General features: G+C 33.2%; 2 protein-coding genes across 4 annotated transcripts in view; both read left to right on the forward strand.

The window, feature by feature from the left end:
* Nucleotides 1–7,750, forward strand: part of Vha100-1 (V-type ATPase subunit a family protein Vha100-1) — a 21,948-nt gene extending 14,198 nt beyond the window's left edge. For 2 of the 3 annotated variants that reach the window (XM_018459045.1, XM_018459047.1), the window contains exons 4-8: nucleotides 4,359–4,485; nucleotides 4,664–4,840; nucleotides 5,180–5,392; nucleotides 5,488–6,866; nucleotides 7,081–7,750. In XM_018459045.1, the coding sequence (XP_018314547.1) occupies nucleotides 4,359–4,485; nucleotides 4,664–4,840; nucleotides 5,180–5,392; nucleotides 5,488–6,866; nucleotides 7,081–7,183 (1,999 nt within the window). In that variant the 3' untranslated portion in view covers nucleotides 7,184–7,750. Of the gene's footprint in view, nucleotides 1–1,379; nucleotides 1,481–4,358; nucleotides 4,486–4,663; nucleotides 4,841–5,179; nucleotides 5,393–5,487; nucleotides 6,867–7,080 lie in introns of all 3 variants that reach the window. The other variant, XM_018459046.1, reaches the window with a different exon arrangement.
* A 1,143-nt stretch (nucleotides 7,751–8,893) lies between these two features.
* The window catches only part of Gpdh1 (Glycerol-3-phosphate dehydrogenase 1), an 8,421-nt gene continuing 763 nt past the window's right edge, over nucleotides 8,894–16,551 (forward strand). The window contains exons 1-7 of the mRNA XM_018459011.1: nucleotides 8,894–9,136; nucleotides 11,362–11,539; nucleotides 13,076–13,216; nucleotides 13,309–13,450; nucleotides 13,767–13,879; nucleotides 14,017–14,247; nucleotides 14,496–14,695. Coding sequence (XP_018314513.1) covers nucleotides 9,102–9,136; nucleotides 11,362–11,539; nucleotides 13,076–13,216; nucleotides 13,309–13,450; nucleotides 13,767–13,879; nucleotides 14,017–14,247; nucleotides 14,496–14,695 — 1,040 coding nt within the window. The 5' untranslated portion in view covers nucleotides 8,894–9,101. The remainder of the gene's footprint in view (nucleotides 9,137–11,361; nucleotides 11,540–13,075; nucleotides 13,217–13,308; nucleotides 13,451–13,766; nucleotides 13,880–14,016; nucleotides 14,248–14,495; nucleotides 14,696–16,551) is intronic.

A 16,551-nucleotide genomic window follows, 5' to 3' on the forward strand; every position in this document is an offset into this window, starting at 1 on the left:
ATGGCTAAAAACATTGGTACTTAATTTTGATTGCAAGGAAACTTCTCCAGCACATCACATGTCACAGTTACAATACGACGTATGTGATATGAAGTACATGAAAATAGTCCTTTTTTGCAACTTTAACTGCAAACTTCTCAAAATTGTGACGGGATAGAACAATTCTACAACCAGATTCGGATTCAACGTCCAAAAAAACTATGGGAAATGATTACTCTTGTTTTGATGTTTTTTTTTTTTGTTAAATTGTATAATTATGCTGTCTGTAAATATATAACAGTTATACATATGTATATAGATATATTTTCTTTCTTTGTCGCATTAATATTAAATTATATGAGCATTCGGTCGTGGTGTGACTTGCTATCAACTATCAGCGAGTATTTAATTTCCATTATTATCAATTTTGTTATTGTATTCACTTATGTTTTGGCAGTTTCCATAGTCCAACAATTTGACGAACTTGAGATATTTTGATGTAATGAATTGTCTTCGACGATTTTGTACTGCTTATGAAACTGCATTTTATGGTTTCATTTTTAAATGCGATTTTAAGATTTAAGACATAATTAACGTTAAAAAGAATTTTACAATTATATATAAGAAAAAAGATATCGAGAGAAATAATATTAATAAGAAAGGTATTAATGACATTAATAAAATCTTTAAATCTGTGCAAAGATATTATTATAATAAAATCTGTAAATAAAGAATATTAATCTTTATACAGTACCTACTAGAGTTACTATTATGTAAATAAATTACTATTGTGTAAATAATTGTTATAATTTCCGTTACAAATAATATTAGCATCAGAATATTGAGATCAATCTAAGATGCCTTATGAACATTGATACAATTAAATTGCTTATCAATTTTTCAAGACTGAAAATAAATTCGGCGCACAGTTTGAGGGATTAGATATGTAGTATATAAATTTGCACAGAATTATTTCAGCACTAAAGAGCTTGACCATTTGGGAGTTTCATTTCTGATTCGTTGTGTAGTTACATTACGGTCTTGTAAGATACTTTATATTGTTCCGTTGTAAAATTATAAAGCAATTTCCCAATTATTACGGCTAATATAATAATAGTCAGTTCTACATCGTCATCTTTCCATTCATTTCATCATAATCTCATAGCATTATACGTGTGAGAGATATTGAGATGTCACACCATAACTTTTACTTGTGATTTCCGCTTTTATGATTGTCGCATGATTAATGGATATCTCAAGTTCGTCCAAGACAGTGAAGAAGGTAACGAAAAAAATCAAAGGGAAATCCCGCGCAAACGAGAGACAGAGTGGCGAGCTGGAGCATTGTGGTCGTGTCTAGTGTGGCTAATGTGGTTGTGTCTTGTCTGTTGTGTCGTCAGCAAGAGCACGCGGGCTTGAACCCTACCGAGTCCATGACACGCGCGTTGATTAGCGATGATAGTATCGCCCGCCAGTCCGCCCTTGGCCCTGTTCAACTGGGGTACGTACTCCCATTACTAGTTACTCCTTCCATCCTCGTCGTGCTAGGTCCCAGGAATCCGAAGAGTTGAACGAGTCAATTCCGGAAATCGCGGAATTGATAACCGAGTTTCCAAATAAAATAACACGCGATGATCCAGAAATTCGAGGAAGCAGACATTTGAATCTTGCACTTCTGAAGCACTTCTGAATCATGCACAAGGGGGAGGGTGCAAAAACACAAGATGAAATCCATTTTTACATTTCTTCTTTTCATCAGTAAATCATCTGTTTTTAATTCCTTTTCCGTGTATAATTAGCTACACTTTGGCAGATGTGTTTTTTCTATAAAAGCTTCTATATAGCTTTCCTTGAATTTTAATTATAGTTAAAAAAATGTCAGCCTTTTTTTGCAATTTTGATTGCTTGTAATACTTTTGATTCAATTATAATTCTTTAAAACCAAATGGTCAGGTCATAGTCCATTTATTTTTGAAGATTTAAAAAAGAATAAAAATCGATATACAGGGTGTCCTAAGTACGCTAAAAGATTTTAAGATGTGATTCCTCACACCAAATTCAAGATGATTTGCACAAAGAAAATCTTATCCGCAGGGTAAAGTGCATACTAATGAAAGATCTGTATTTTGAGAACATGTTTTAATTTATTAAATCGACCCTTTTCGGGACCATAAACATTTTCAAAACGTTGGAACAATGATCTTGTATCAAAATCATTCATGAGTTGTCTAATCTCCTTTTACTTTCAATCGTTTCTTCGACTATTGATAGAATATCGATTAGAAACGATTAATAACAAATACGTGTATTTAAAAAATTTTTTTAATTATTTAATAATAAAGTTTAGTATGATAAATTGCAAAACAGGAGTACACACATTACACCAACCGTACCAGCATTACAAAATTGAATATTTATATGAAAAATGTCCCCGTACAAAAATTTTGATGAGTGGCTATAATCACCTTTGGTATACAGCGAGATCCACACAATGGGTGACCATAGCCTCTGTTATTGTTAGTATTAAAAGGATTAAATTGATATTTTGATCATTTTCACAAATCTACCCTCCTCTTTAATGCAGATGTAACACAGACGTTATGTTTGAGAAGCTTGGCATTTTCATCTCCGAAATTCCTCATTTCTTTAGGAATTTCGAAATCGCTAGATTTTTTAAATTGTCCTCTGCAAATTCGAATTTATGCGACATTCGATCCCTGGAGATTTGGATTCTTGGAGTTTTTAACGCTTTGGATACTTGGTATCTTATTACCTCGATATTTTAGATTCTTAGAAGCCTAGATCTTTGAAACTATATTTCCAATATTTTGAATCCTTAGAGGTTTGAGATTCATGAAAATTTGAAACATTGGGTTAAAATCCTAGATTTGCATTTATATCGCATTGTTTAATACTAAATATAATCATGAGCTTTTTATTATACGAATATTATACGCAGTGTTATATGAGAAATGAATAATTATAACAGAAAATTAAAGAATTCCAGTATTCGAACCTTCAAGGATATAGAGACCCTAAGATTTAGAAAAATGCATTGAACAGTATTAAAAGAATATAAGGACTTAAAAAAAATTTTACCCATACATACATATAGTAAGAGATTTATTAGGTTGTTGTATATGTAATCTTTATTTTTTCTTAATCTGAGATAATTGCTGGAAAATTTATATATACGGAATGAGTCATTTAATGTTATTTGAGACTAATCGAAAAAATATGTATCGAAAAAATTTCAAGCAAAAGTACGGTTTGGAGAGTGACAAATAATGTTAATTATAATCATAAATAAAATCTAGTTTTCGAAAAAAAGATTTTTCCAGACACACATGAAAATTATCGCCATTTTTTAAAAATATGTAGAATTATATGATCTCTCTTTTATATAATGTGATTTTTTTAGTTATTCTTAATATAAAAATTTTTAAGTAGATCAAAAAAATCACAAGTAGTTTACAAATAGTAGTTTACATTTTTACTTATATTTTATACTTTATTCTGGCATATTTTAACATGAAATATACAATATCTCGAAAATTATTAATTTTTTTATAATCAATATACTTTTATTCCTAGAGTAATGAAAATAAATCAATTGATATAAAAAGAAAATAGTATTATTTTTCAAAAGAGGTACACAATTGTATACTATATATTACATAATTTTTTTGAAAAATAAATGTGTTTTTTCTTTCCAGACTGTACAACTTTTTTTGAAAAATTTTCATTTGATGCATATTTTTTAAGTTATTTTCAAACGATATGTTAAATAATTCACTTTGTTTATATAGTAGAAAATAAAAGAAGTTAGAATGCTAAAGAAAGCCTTCTCTCTTTCTCCTTTATATAACAACTTGATAAAAATATATTTACAAGCAAACCCCATGACATTTGATACAATTATCTGGCCTATATACCCGATTTATTCCTGTAACACACATTGTATGCTGTTTATTGGAGTTTGTCGTTCAAAGAGTGTTTCAAGGATTCCTAGGATAGTTGACAGAAGTGCTCTGAGGTATGTAGAAAGAAAGAAAAAGAGAGAGAGAAGAACCATGGCTACAGAAATCATCATTTCCCAAATTGGCTAGCAATACTACCGGAAAATCCACATCAAGCCGTTAACCGATACAGGTTGAAGGCTTCGCTATACCGCCTTCGTTAAAGATCATCATCACGACGCTTCGTTTTCCATCACCGCAAGAACAAATTGACCCCCGTAAATCGTGATCGTGGCGAGTTTTTTACGCAGTTTTTTTTTTGCGTTAACCTGTGTACATATCTGCCGATAGACGCCCTAATTATCTGATCTATTGTTATCGCTTATTAATGTGTCATTTTTTGTTTCGCCGCACGAGCAGCTTCGTCGCAGGAGTCATCCTGAGGGAACGCATCCCCGCATTCGAGCGCATGCTGTGGCGCGCGTGTCGTGGAAACGTCTTTTTGCGTCAGGCGGAAATTGAGACTCCTCTAGAGGATCCTTCAACGGTAAGTAATCGTACCGCTTCGCTTTCAATCGAAGAATTTAAAGCTAAGATTGTATCTAGATAAATCTTATGAGTTGTGAATTTCATTAATAATTATTGATGATAAAAACATAAATGACTTATTTCAACTTATGTTTTAATCAAAGAGTCCAGTACTAATTCAAAAATGATGGATTTAGGGAGACCAGGTGTACAAGTCAGTCTTCATCATTTTCTTCCAAGGTGATCAGTTAAAGACTCGTGTGAAGAAAATCTGCGAAGGCTTCAGGGCGACTTTGTATCCCTGTCCAGAAGCTCCAGCAGATCGCAGAGAAATGGCTATGGGCGTTATGACTCGTATCGAAGATTTGAACACTGTGAGAATATTATATTTTCTCATATTAATTTAATGAATTAATTTTTAATTAAGTAAACAACTTATTGTTTCCGAAATGAATTGATTCACCTCATACTTTTTTTTTTACTCTCAAACTTTTAATTCTTGGTAGTCAATCTCTTTTAAAACATACGTGAGATGAGGATTTGAATAAAATACAAGGTTTACCGAGTTGGAACCCATCTCTCTCACATGTCACCACTACATCAGTTCTATTATTAACATTATTAGATAGTATTTTCAATATTGATACACTAAAAGTTTGTCTTAAATTTGATCAAAAATTTGTTGAACATATATTAATGATCTTGGTTTCTAGGTCTTAGGACAGACGCAGGATCATCGTCATCGTGTTCTCGTAGCTGCTGCAAAGAACATCAAAAACTGGTTTATTAAAGTCCGCAAGATTAAGGCAATCTATCATACTTTGAATCTTTTTAATTTGGATGTTACTCAAAAATGTCTGATTGCCGAATGCTGGGTGCCTGTCTTGGACATCGAGACTATCCAACTAGCATTAAGACGTGGGACGGTAATTGATGAACATCATTTCATAACATTCCTTCGCTATTTCAACGATCTTTGTATCGCAAAATAAAAAATTAATGTTCTTTCTTTCATCTCTAGGAACGCAGCGGGAGTTCTGTTCCTCCTATTCTGAACCGCATGGAGACTTTTGAGGACCCACCAACGTACAATCGAACGAACAAGTTCACGAAAGGGTTCCAGGTGTTGATTGACGCTTATGGAGTTGCATCTTACCGCGAAATGAATCCTGCGCCCTACACCATTATTACATTCCCATTCCTATTCGCGATAATGTTCGGTGATACCGGCCACGGCCTCATTATGTTCCTGTTCGGTGGTTGGATGGTGCTGAAGGAGAAGCCATTGGCGGCTAAAAAGAGCGATAACGAAATCTGGAATATTTTCTTCGGTGGCCGTTATATCATCTTTCTCATGGGCATGTTTTCCATGTACACCGGTCTAATTTACAATGATATATTCTCCAAGTCTCTCAACATCTTTGGCTCTAATTGGTTGGTGAACTACGATCGCAGCACCATTCAGCACAATAAAGAGCTGCAACTGAATCCCAATTCGACGGATTATATCGATTATCCGTATCCGTTCGGTATGGATCCGGTGTGGCAGCTGGCGGAAAATAAAATCATCTTCCAAAACTCGTATAAGATGAAGATTTCCATCATCTTCGGCGTGCTGCACATGTTGTTCGGCGTGATGGTGGGATTGTGGAATCATATGTACTTTAAGAAGCGCATGAATATTACTTGCGAGTTTGTGCCACAGATAATCTTCCTTTGTGCGCTGTTTCTCTATATGGTGATCCTCATGTTTGTCAAATGGATCAAATATGGTCCGAAAAACGATCCGATCGATGGTCCCGGCTGCGCACCCTCGGTTCTCATTACTTTCATCAACATGGTTCTTTTCAAACCTTCCACCAAAGTCGGCAATTGCGATCCCTACATGTATGGCGGTCAGAGCGGCTTGCAAAAGTTTCTAGTGGTCGTAGCTCTGCTCTGCGTACCATGGATGCTGCTAGCAAAGCCGATCATGATGATGCGCAACCGTAGAAAGCAGCATTATCAGCTGAATAATCATGGTGCTGAGAATGGCGACGTGGAAGCTAGCATGGGAGCTCTCCAGCAGAGCGGAGGTGTTACTCAAAGTGGTGGCCACAAAGAGGAGGAAGAAGATATGACAGAAGTGTTCATCCATCAGGGCATTCACACTATTGAGTATGTTCTTGGGAGCGTGTCGCATACTGCATCCTACTTACGTCTTTGGGCCTTGTCTTTGGCCCATGCCCAGTTGTCTGAGGTGTTGTGGAACATGGTAATGAGAAACGGTCTGGCGAGGGAGGGTTGGGATGGTGGTATCGTCCTCTACGCTGTCTTCGCCTTTTGGGCGGTGCTCACCGTAGGCATTCTCGTACTTATGGAGGGTCTTTCGGCGTTTTTACATACACTTCGGTTACATTGGTAAGATCCTATTCACGAGAGATCTTTTATATTTTTTCCTGATTGATTTATGTGTTTATTAATAAACTGTTATGTGCACAAATATTATTAAATGATTTATTTGGTTTAATTAATAATTTTATTGAGTGATAAATTTATTATTGCCGTAAACTCATCAATAATGCTCATTGATGAAAATCTATATTATTTTTAATTCTCGTTTTCTGTATTCCAGGGTGGAGTTTCAGAGTAAATTCTATACTGGTTTGGGTTATAGCTTCCAACCGTTCTCCTTCGAGATCATCCTCGATGCTGCACAGGCCACTACCGAAGATTAAAAAAATCGTCGTTAATTAATGACTGACCTTGCTTATTATTAATACGAATGCGAGGGCGTTATGAATACAATAGCTGCTGATTTATACAAGTCAGTTATGAATAATTAACAAGCAAAGTAACCTTTACGAATATAAATGTGTACCCAGAGTATCGATTATAATAATCGATCGAAAGAACGGAAATTAATTCCTCTTTATCTCTTGTGTAGTCTTTTAACTATAAACTGAATTTTGATCGAACCACATGATTTGTAACGCACACAAGATCATGACAAGAAAATATTTTCATGATATTATGAATATCTTCCCTGTGGTCGAGAGATTAGATTATAATTAAATTCAATATCTAAAACCTTTCTCTCTAAATGAAGTATTGATTTATACCTTTCTCGTCCGTCTAATATTAGAAATCTCTTGTGATTTTAAAAATCTTTATGCGAGAATACAGAATTCTTTATGCACATCGTAGCGTCTGTAGATCTGAAAACAAATGTATGTCGCGTCGGCGACCGATTGATGTTATTCCATATATCTGTATGTAATAAAAAAATGTGGCATATTGAAAAGTGTTTAATGAAAACTCATTGACTGCACTTGTAAACCTGTACCTTTCTAATACACTGGACAAGACGGCTCGTATGCAATTCATCGAAATACTCCATAAGATTGCTAATCCTTTGCTTTTATGCTCCTTCTAAAAGTGAAATCCGATTATTTGATTCATCTAACAGTATAGTATTAACCAATTGTATTAAATTAAAATCGATATTAAAAATAAATTATGAAAAGCGACTCAAGAGAAATTAATTGTAATAACTCTATATTCGAAAATTTATGAAAGATAGGAAACAAAACGAACATTAAAGATTAAACAAAACTAATGTTGAACTAAATTATGACTAATCAAGAAACAAACTGTGATTAAATTTTTTGAGAATATTCAGGGAATTTTTATTATTCGAAGATTTATTTTAAAAATAGAAAGAAATTTCTAAAATTTCTCATGCAAAACGAATTTACGTCAACTAATTTTAAATCATTGGTTTAACGTGTTAAAACAAGATGTCAATTAAAAATAAATTATAATTTTTTAATAAAAATTCATAATAAAAATAAAAATAGTTTTGTAGCTACAAGATTAAATGAAATATAAGTAAAATGCCTATATAATCCTTCACAGTTATTAATGTGTTGTAAACAACGTATTTATAAAGCGATAAGATATAATTTGCAAACAATTGGAATATATTTAGACTAACGAAGTTACCTGTAGACTTTAATGCAAAATTTTGTATATGTATTCTGTATAATGCAAATTTGTAATATAATTAAAATTTTGTTTATAACGTGTATATAAATTATAATTATCATAAATATTCTAATGTAATAAGTATAAATTATAAATTTTTAAATAGTTTATTAAATTTTTATTGCAAAAGTCAACAAAATAAATAATAAAAAGAATGTAATTGAGAAAACGGAAGTTCCTGACTTTCAATTTTTAGATAATACTCGAGTTATATGATAACAATTCTACTTTGATAACATGAAATTATAATAAAACGTGCAATGATCTCAATCTTATTACCATTAACTTATCATCATTAATCTTATCACCATAATAATTCTAATTCAAATTATCTTTTGTCTCTTCCTCCAGTTCGGATTTCTTCCTCCATCTGGCTCGATGATATATTCTTATCAACCCGGACTTCGATTGGTGTGCAGCATGACGCACGCGTCGCTCGGTTTCGGTCGGTCTTCCCTTGCCGTCTCCGGATAGTCCCGATTCCTCGGCGGCCGCTCCATTCGCTCCAGTCGCTCATCGGCGTGCGGACGAAGTAGTGATTCTTGCGTCTCTACGGTCGCTCTCTACCTCGTTTCCTCATCTGTATCGAAGCGTGTTTTTCGAAATATCATGGCATCTGTATGCATCATCGGCTCCGGCAACTGGTGAGTCTGGGGAGGAAGGAGATAATATATGAATCTCGTTTAGCTGGACGTTCCAATCCGAGGAAGAATCGCATCGATAAGCGCGGTAATCGATTCGCACGTGCCCTTCGCACACATGCAAATGTTGGCGTACGCTTGTTGTTTACCACGCGCGTGCTCCGATTACACCGCTGCCGCGCGGAGGTGCCTTCGGAGTTGATGGAAAGAATGTCTCGGTCTCGTGTGCGAAGTTCATGTTAATTGCGCGTCGCACAACTAATATCCATTCCGATTATCAATCATGTGCCGAGCGGGAAAACTATCGTAAGGAGGCGTTGGAGCAGTCGCGTCTTTCTGACGCGTGTTTCGTAGATTATTCCGCTCGCACTAGTACTCAGGAAATTAATTAGAATTATCGGAAGAAAGCGAGACGTAACATTGCAAAAATAAAAACTGATAATTCAAGTAAAATAATTGATTTATAATTTTTTATACAAATTATTTAAATAGCGCATTTTCCACGACTTTTGTTGCAATGTTCTATTTTCTAAACATATATTTATGTATTATTTAAATGTACTATATTAGGGAAATTACTTTTGACAACTTTGAAAGAATTGGAATCTTTGGAATTAAATAATTAACTATCGAAGTTTAAGATGCTTTCGAAACTTCGGAGCTTCAAAAAATATAATATATTTGTGCGAATAGAAAAAAAAATGAAAATATATTCGTAATTTATAGTGGTAAATATATGTTCTTTTAAATAAAAATATTAAATTATAACTGTATAATTTTGATTTCTCGAAGCTTCGAAGATTGAAGTGTCTCAGTTTCGAAGATTTTAATGCCGATCGAGGCTTCGAATTTCAGAAGTTGAAATGTCGAAATCTTCGAAGCGAATCACAAGTTTTACACTATATATTATTTAAATATTATTAAAAATATACTATTTAAATATATTATATAGGGTATTCTATTTTTGACAGAACAGTGATATATCTCAAAAACCAATGGTTGGAATCGAAAAATGTTTCATATAAAAGTTGTATGGTTTGGAGGGGGACATTAGATGGTGCCATTGGTTTGACCTTGGGGAGTCGTTTGGAGATTACGTAAAGGTCATCAATTTATCAAATGGAATCCCATATATTTTGTTGCATATTCTTATAGCTTTATCTTGAAAGCTTTCCAAAACACTATAATAAAATACTTTTTCATTAAATACTTTTCGAGTTATAAGGATTAAAATTTTTCATTTTGAATTTTGAAATTTTTACTTCAAATTAATATTCAGTGACCTCAAAAACATTAAAGTATGCGTTATCAGTTCAATTGCTGCACTGCAAAAGTGATTTATTGAAATCACGGCGTTATGAAATATGCGGATTTTTCCATCATGAAGCACTTTTGGCCAGTTTTATTTTGGCGGATTTTTCCGTCGTTGACATTCAAGAGGTTAATGAAAAAATATTTTGTCATAGTGTTTTAAGGAGCTCTCAAGATAAACTACAAGAAGATGCAATGAAAAATGGGGGTTTCTGTTTTAAAAAACGATGTAACCTTGATCTGACCTTGGCGACGTTACCCAAAGTCGAACCAATGACACCATCTTATGTCCCTCTTAAAATTCTACAAGTTTTATCTGAAACATTTTTCAATCTTGAGATATATCACTATTCCGTCTCAAATGAGATACCCCAAGAGATACCCTGTATAACAGAGCTTGGATTTAGTTGCACATTTCGGCCGATTTTCAGCTTGGTTCCTGTCTCTTCACCAACCAGCGCGCAGCCTAGATGCCGATCGATTAAATTTCTCTCTGGAGAAAATATTTCAAAACAGTCTAAAATAAGATTCTTATTGTTAATATTGAAAGCCTCAAAAGTATTGTACTATATAAATAGATTTACTATAAATAGATATACTAAATATACTATGTAGCTGTATATAAAATAAATTATTGGTAGTTTTAATATAAATCAGGCAAAATAGAGATTACCCAGGTAGAACATGGAGTCATAATTAAGTCATAATAATATCACAGAACGTCGTTTGATACGTAAAAATTGACTTATAAGTGACGAATAAGATTATATGATGATGTCCTTATAATATTATTATGACTTCTATGTTCTACTTAGGTATAAGTCTCTAAGTCAAAGATCAACTAATATGTAAAGAACGTTAATTTTGCTTATCTCACACATAACTAATCGATGCTAATTGCAATTATGTATTCGTAGGGGTTCGGCTATCGCCAAAATAGTTGGCGCGAATGCGAAAAAACAGAGCAGCTTCGCCGATCGTGTTACCATGTACGTTTATGAGGAAATTATCGATGGTAAGAAGCTGACCGAAATTATCAACCAGACCCACGAGAACGTCAAGTATCTTCCAGGACATAAGCTCCCCGAGAATGTGGTAAGACACTTTTAACACGTTGCTTGCTCGTTTTGTATTCCATTGTATAAGATCATTTATATAATATTAGTCGTAATCTGTTAACTTATGCCGTAATCTATGTAGGTAAGAATTGACTAATTACAGTCAAATGAGAAGAGATTAATCGATTATAATTGGTCAATTCTTATGAATTACGGGTACTACATAAATTAACAGATTACGGCCAGTATATAAAATTTTCATTATTGGATTTTAGCAGAATGGCTCACTTATAATTTCATGATAATATTTTATGCTCTAGGTCTTTGTTTTTAGTAAAGCACTGTTTGATCACAGACTTCTATTACTACACTAGACTGCTAACTCCCTACTTTTCCTTATGTAAAAGTATTGCCTGCATACAGTGAATGTGCAGAATAAGACCGTTACGTACAGAAAAGAAATGTCAAAGGATCAGGTGATCTAGCGTTTCTGCGCTTGGTTCAAAAGTATATAGAAAGCATGTGCAGTATGCAAATGTACTTATTTCGCGCATGTAATACATACGTTTTGGCAACAGTGGCCTAGTTTCCACCGAGGGTTCGAACCGAGTCAGAATGTAAAAACCAACCAATTATAGTCGAGCATTCCCCTTTAATTCGACTGTAACACGGAAATGCTCGACTATAATTGGTTGGTTTTTACATTCTGACTCGGTTCGAACCCTCGGTGGAAACTAGGCCAGTTAAAGGAATGTACGAGTTAGCAGTATTATAATAGAAGTTTGTGGTTTCTAATTTAAAGAGTTCTGTTTGACTGTTTGATAAACCGCTGTGTATACAGGGTGTCTGTTAAGTTTTGACAAAGCACCGTGTCCGGTAATCATTATCATATACCCACAATACGTTGCGCGTTTCTAATAATACATTGTCAGTCCTGAACTTTAACCATCGCGTACTTTGACTATGATGAAAGTTGCTACATAATTTATTGTCTTCACAAGTCCGCGTGTATCGCATCTTTCATTATTACAATCTTGAACATATACAGGGTATATCAATAAAATTAATTGATACACAAACATTTTGTTAAATTTTATTTATACTCATTAAAAATTTCAGACTTTCCTCTTTTCAGCGCAATTTTTGTTTTTTCAATAACTGAATACTTTCGAAAATGACTGATTAGTTTCAACACCTTCCTGTGGGACACCCTATATATACACCTCCTTTCTGTCATTTATCAAGAACACATTTTGTACTTTGTTTTCTTAATGTATTTCTATTCTGTCACCTATCATTTTCCTTTTTTGAAATCGATACTTTTAATTTCTTTTGATAAACACTGGAATGATTCAATTTCCTAATCTGAATAGTCGTTAACTTCAACGATTGATATCTCAGTCTACGGGGCAGAGCCACCCTGTAAAAATAGGTAAATTTCAAGCTGGAATAACTTCATGAAAAATCATTGTATCGAGATGCGATGGCGAACTCAAATTTCAATTTAGGGATTTTTTTGTATAATTTTTTTCTTGTATCAGGATTTAGTCATTTTAACGTTGATTCATTCTAGATTGCAATTCCGGACGTAATGGAAGCTGCGAAGGACGCAGATATACTTATATTCGTAGTTCCTCATCAGTTCATCCAAAGGATATGCAGTACCCTGCAAGGAAAGATCAAACCCACCGCTGTCGGTCTGTCGTTGATCAAGGTACACTATAATCTTCTGTGTACCATTTTTGTGAATATCGCGTGTAGTTTTTTTATCCGTTGATCTACAACAATCGTACACATTCTTTGTAGGGCTTTGACAAGAAAGAGGGTGGCGGTATCGAACTTATATCTCACATTATTTCGAAACAATTGCAAATCCCAATCTCAGTCCTGATGGGCGCTAACTTGGCCTCCGAAGTGGCTGACGAGATGTTCTGCGAGACCACTATTGGTGAGAAGAATTAAAATTCCAATCTTATAATTATATTATCAGTTTCTTACTCTTAATCATTTATAAATTTTAACGGTCACGAGAATTTCCATAAGATCGGCCATCTTTAATAGTATCTCATCAATGTCTTTGTTTAACTGGGATGAAATTATTCCAAAAGCGTTGCGAACGTCAAATAAAACGCTGTCTGTAAAACACGTTATAAAGCTAGGGAAAGTTTTATGTAAATCGCTCAATACCTGTTTCTAGGTGCGCGGATTTAAAGCAGTTCGCTAACAAAATAAGTTTTGCAATTTAGATTAATTGAAATTTACAGGCTGCAAGGACAAAGTGATGGCACCGATATTTCGCAACTTGATCCAGACGTCGTATTTTAGGGTGGTACTCGTTGAGGATGTGGATTCAGTGGAATGTTGCGGAGCATTGAAGGTAATAATTAATGACTATTTCTACCAATTTAACTGTATTTATATTAAATTTAATTTTAAATAATCTTTTATTCTTTTTTGTTCATTTTTAATAAGATTACGATAATACAATAATATGTTCGTATTGATATTTTATAGAATATAGTTGCGTGCGGTGCTGGTTTCGTCGATGGACTAGGTCTGGGTGATAATACGAAAGCTGCGGTAATTAGGTTGGGTCTTATGGAGATGATCAAGTTTGTCGACGTATTTTTTCCGGGCGGGAAATTGGCAACCTTCTTTGAGAGTTGTGGAGTGGCCGATCTGATCACGACGTGTTATGGTGGACGCAATAGAAAGGTCTCAGAAGCCTTCGTCAAGACTGGCAAGGTCAGTAATGCAGGCTGTGTCGGATTGAACATGCTCCGTCTTAGTCAGTTTTGCATTTCAGCTAACTTTTTCTGACGGAATTTTTAGATTATTAAAAAAAAGATTTTTTTCGATATCTGTTAGAGAAGTTTTTAAGAATAATATAATATGTCAACAACTTGATATAACATGTTTATAATTATAACTTATAATTATTTTATAAAAAATTATGTTGTATTATATAATAACGCAATGAATGTGATTTGCAGTCGATTGAGACACTTGAGAAAGAGATGCTGAACGGACAAAAACTGCAGGGCCCTTTTACAGCCGAAGAGGTCAGTTATATGCTGAAATTAAAGAACATGGAAGGTAGATTCCCGTTGTTTACGGCCATTCATCGGATTTGCATTGGTGAGCTAAAACCGACGGATTTAGTCGACTGCATACGCAGCCATCCAGAACACATGTAAGCTCAATTGTTATAGCGTTTTAAATGTGGTTCACAATGTAAATATAGAAACAATTAGTTCGTCAGATCTATGGATCCTTTATTGTCGATAATTTAATTAATCTGACCTAAAAATTGCCCAAAATCCTCATTAATAGATCGAAAACATCAAAATCATGAATTGATTAGAACTTTAATTCTTTTTAAAATTCCAAAACGGATCATTCCGAATTCTGTAAAGTGAAACTTACTGATAAGATAAATTAATAGAGATTAAATAATGCAATACGGAGACCATGCATTGGATCAAATTTAATTACGCTATAATTACAAAATTTTATAAATTAGAAATTTTACATTACTCGAAGTTTTAATGATTTCAAAGTTTCATGGATTTGTAATTCCAAGAATTTTACATATACAGGATTCTATGTCTTATAAAATCAGGATACTAAATTTCAAATACATACGCAAATATAAAGTTATATGAAGTTAACATTTTTTTTGGATTTATAGTTTTGAAGAGATTCAATAATTTGACTTAATATTTCAATTTAATAAAATTTGATAAGCACAAATCGCTGAACTTTATATTTTGCGATTTGCACGATCTGTGTATCGGTTTTTCTTATGGATCCATGAGCTCCAAAATAGGTTTAAAAAGCTCGAATAATTTAGTCAATAAAATCCCTCATCGCATTGAACGTAATGGATAAATAAATTGTTACATTTTACACAATGTGAATATATGTACATATTTATTTTATCGCACAGAGATTTTATTCAATGTTTTAATCGAATGTGTCTATAGATTTCCAATCATTAATTGTTGTATGCGTTACCAACGAACGAATTTCGTTATGTAAATTGAAAGAGAAAACAAATATAACTAATTATTTGTTAATAAAAAGTAAGACTTAGCTCTTCTGTATTCCCCGTTTTCCTGGATTATTAAAAATATCTTCTTTCATTAATACGTGATCAAACTTGAAATTCTATTTAATCTTTTCTTAATAAAATTACATGTAATGTATTATTAACACATTTGGATGAACTTAGAAATGACTTTAGTGCGCGTATCGAGATAATTAAAAAAAAATAAAATATGTATACATAAAGATAGACACATATGTATATGTTTTTTTGTGATATTTTATATGTATATGTGAATATGTATACACTCTACGCCAAAAAATTAAAGAATTATCTATTCTGCCCTTCAAAAATAGGCAATTTTCAAGAAAGAGTAACTTCGTAAAAAATAATCATAATGAGATGATTCGAAAAGAAATTTAAAGCTTGTTTAGATCTCTACTTTTCAGATTTAGATCGATATTTTAAATAACAATCTGACTGATTTCTTTACAGAGATACCCAAATAGAGATCCATCAAAATTTTTTGCGAATGAATCTTTTGTAATTTGTGTATTTATTGAGAGTTGTGCGATTTTTTTATTGAGTCATTCAATATTGTGGAGCGTCTTTTAGATTTTAGTTGCTGACAGAAGGAATAGCTCTCTGTATCCGTTAAAATGAGTGAGCCAGCATAGGTTGTTGATAGGTTGGTGTGTAAGAATACCATATATTTAAAATAAAATATAATGCAGACGTTTATTTCGACCCTTATTATTGGGTCAGCTTCAATGTAGATTTGAAAAATTCAATCGTGCAATTAGAACATGTAACAGTCGCTTAATATTTCGTCAATAATTAAAATATGAAAGTTGTCTGTTCGTATTTAACTGAATACTCAAACAATTAAATTATCTGCAATATATAATACATAAAAAATATAATAAAAAACTTAAAATACTAATAAAAAAAATCATTGAAGTTGAAAATGATTGATTGTTACTTATAAATCCAACCAATTA

The sequence above is a fragment of the Mycetomoellerius zeteki genome, unplaced genomic scaffold, assembly GCF_001594055.1.
Source record: "Mycetomoellerius zeteki isolate Tzet28-1 unplaced genomic scaffold, Tzet1.0 scaffold79, whole genome shotgun sequence".
Classification (NCBI taxonomy): Eukaryota; Metazoa; Arthropoda; class Insecta; order Hymenoptera; family Formicidae; genus Mycetomoellerius; species Mycetomoellerius zeteki.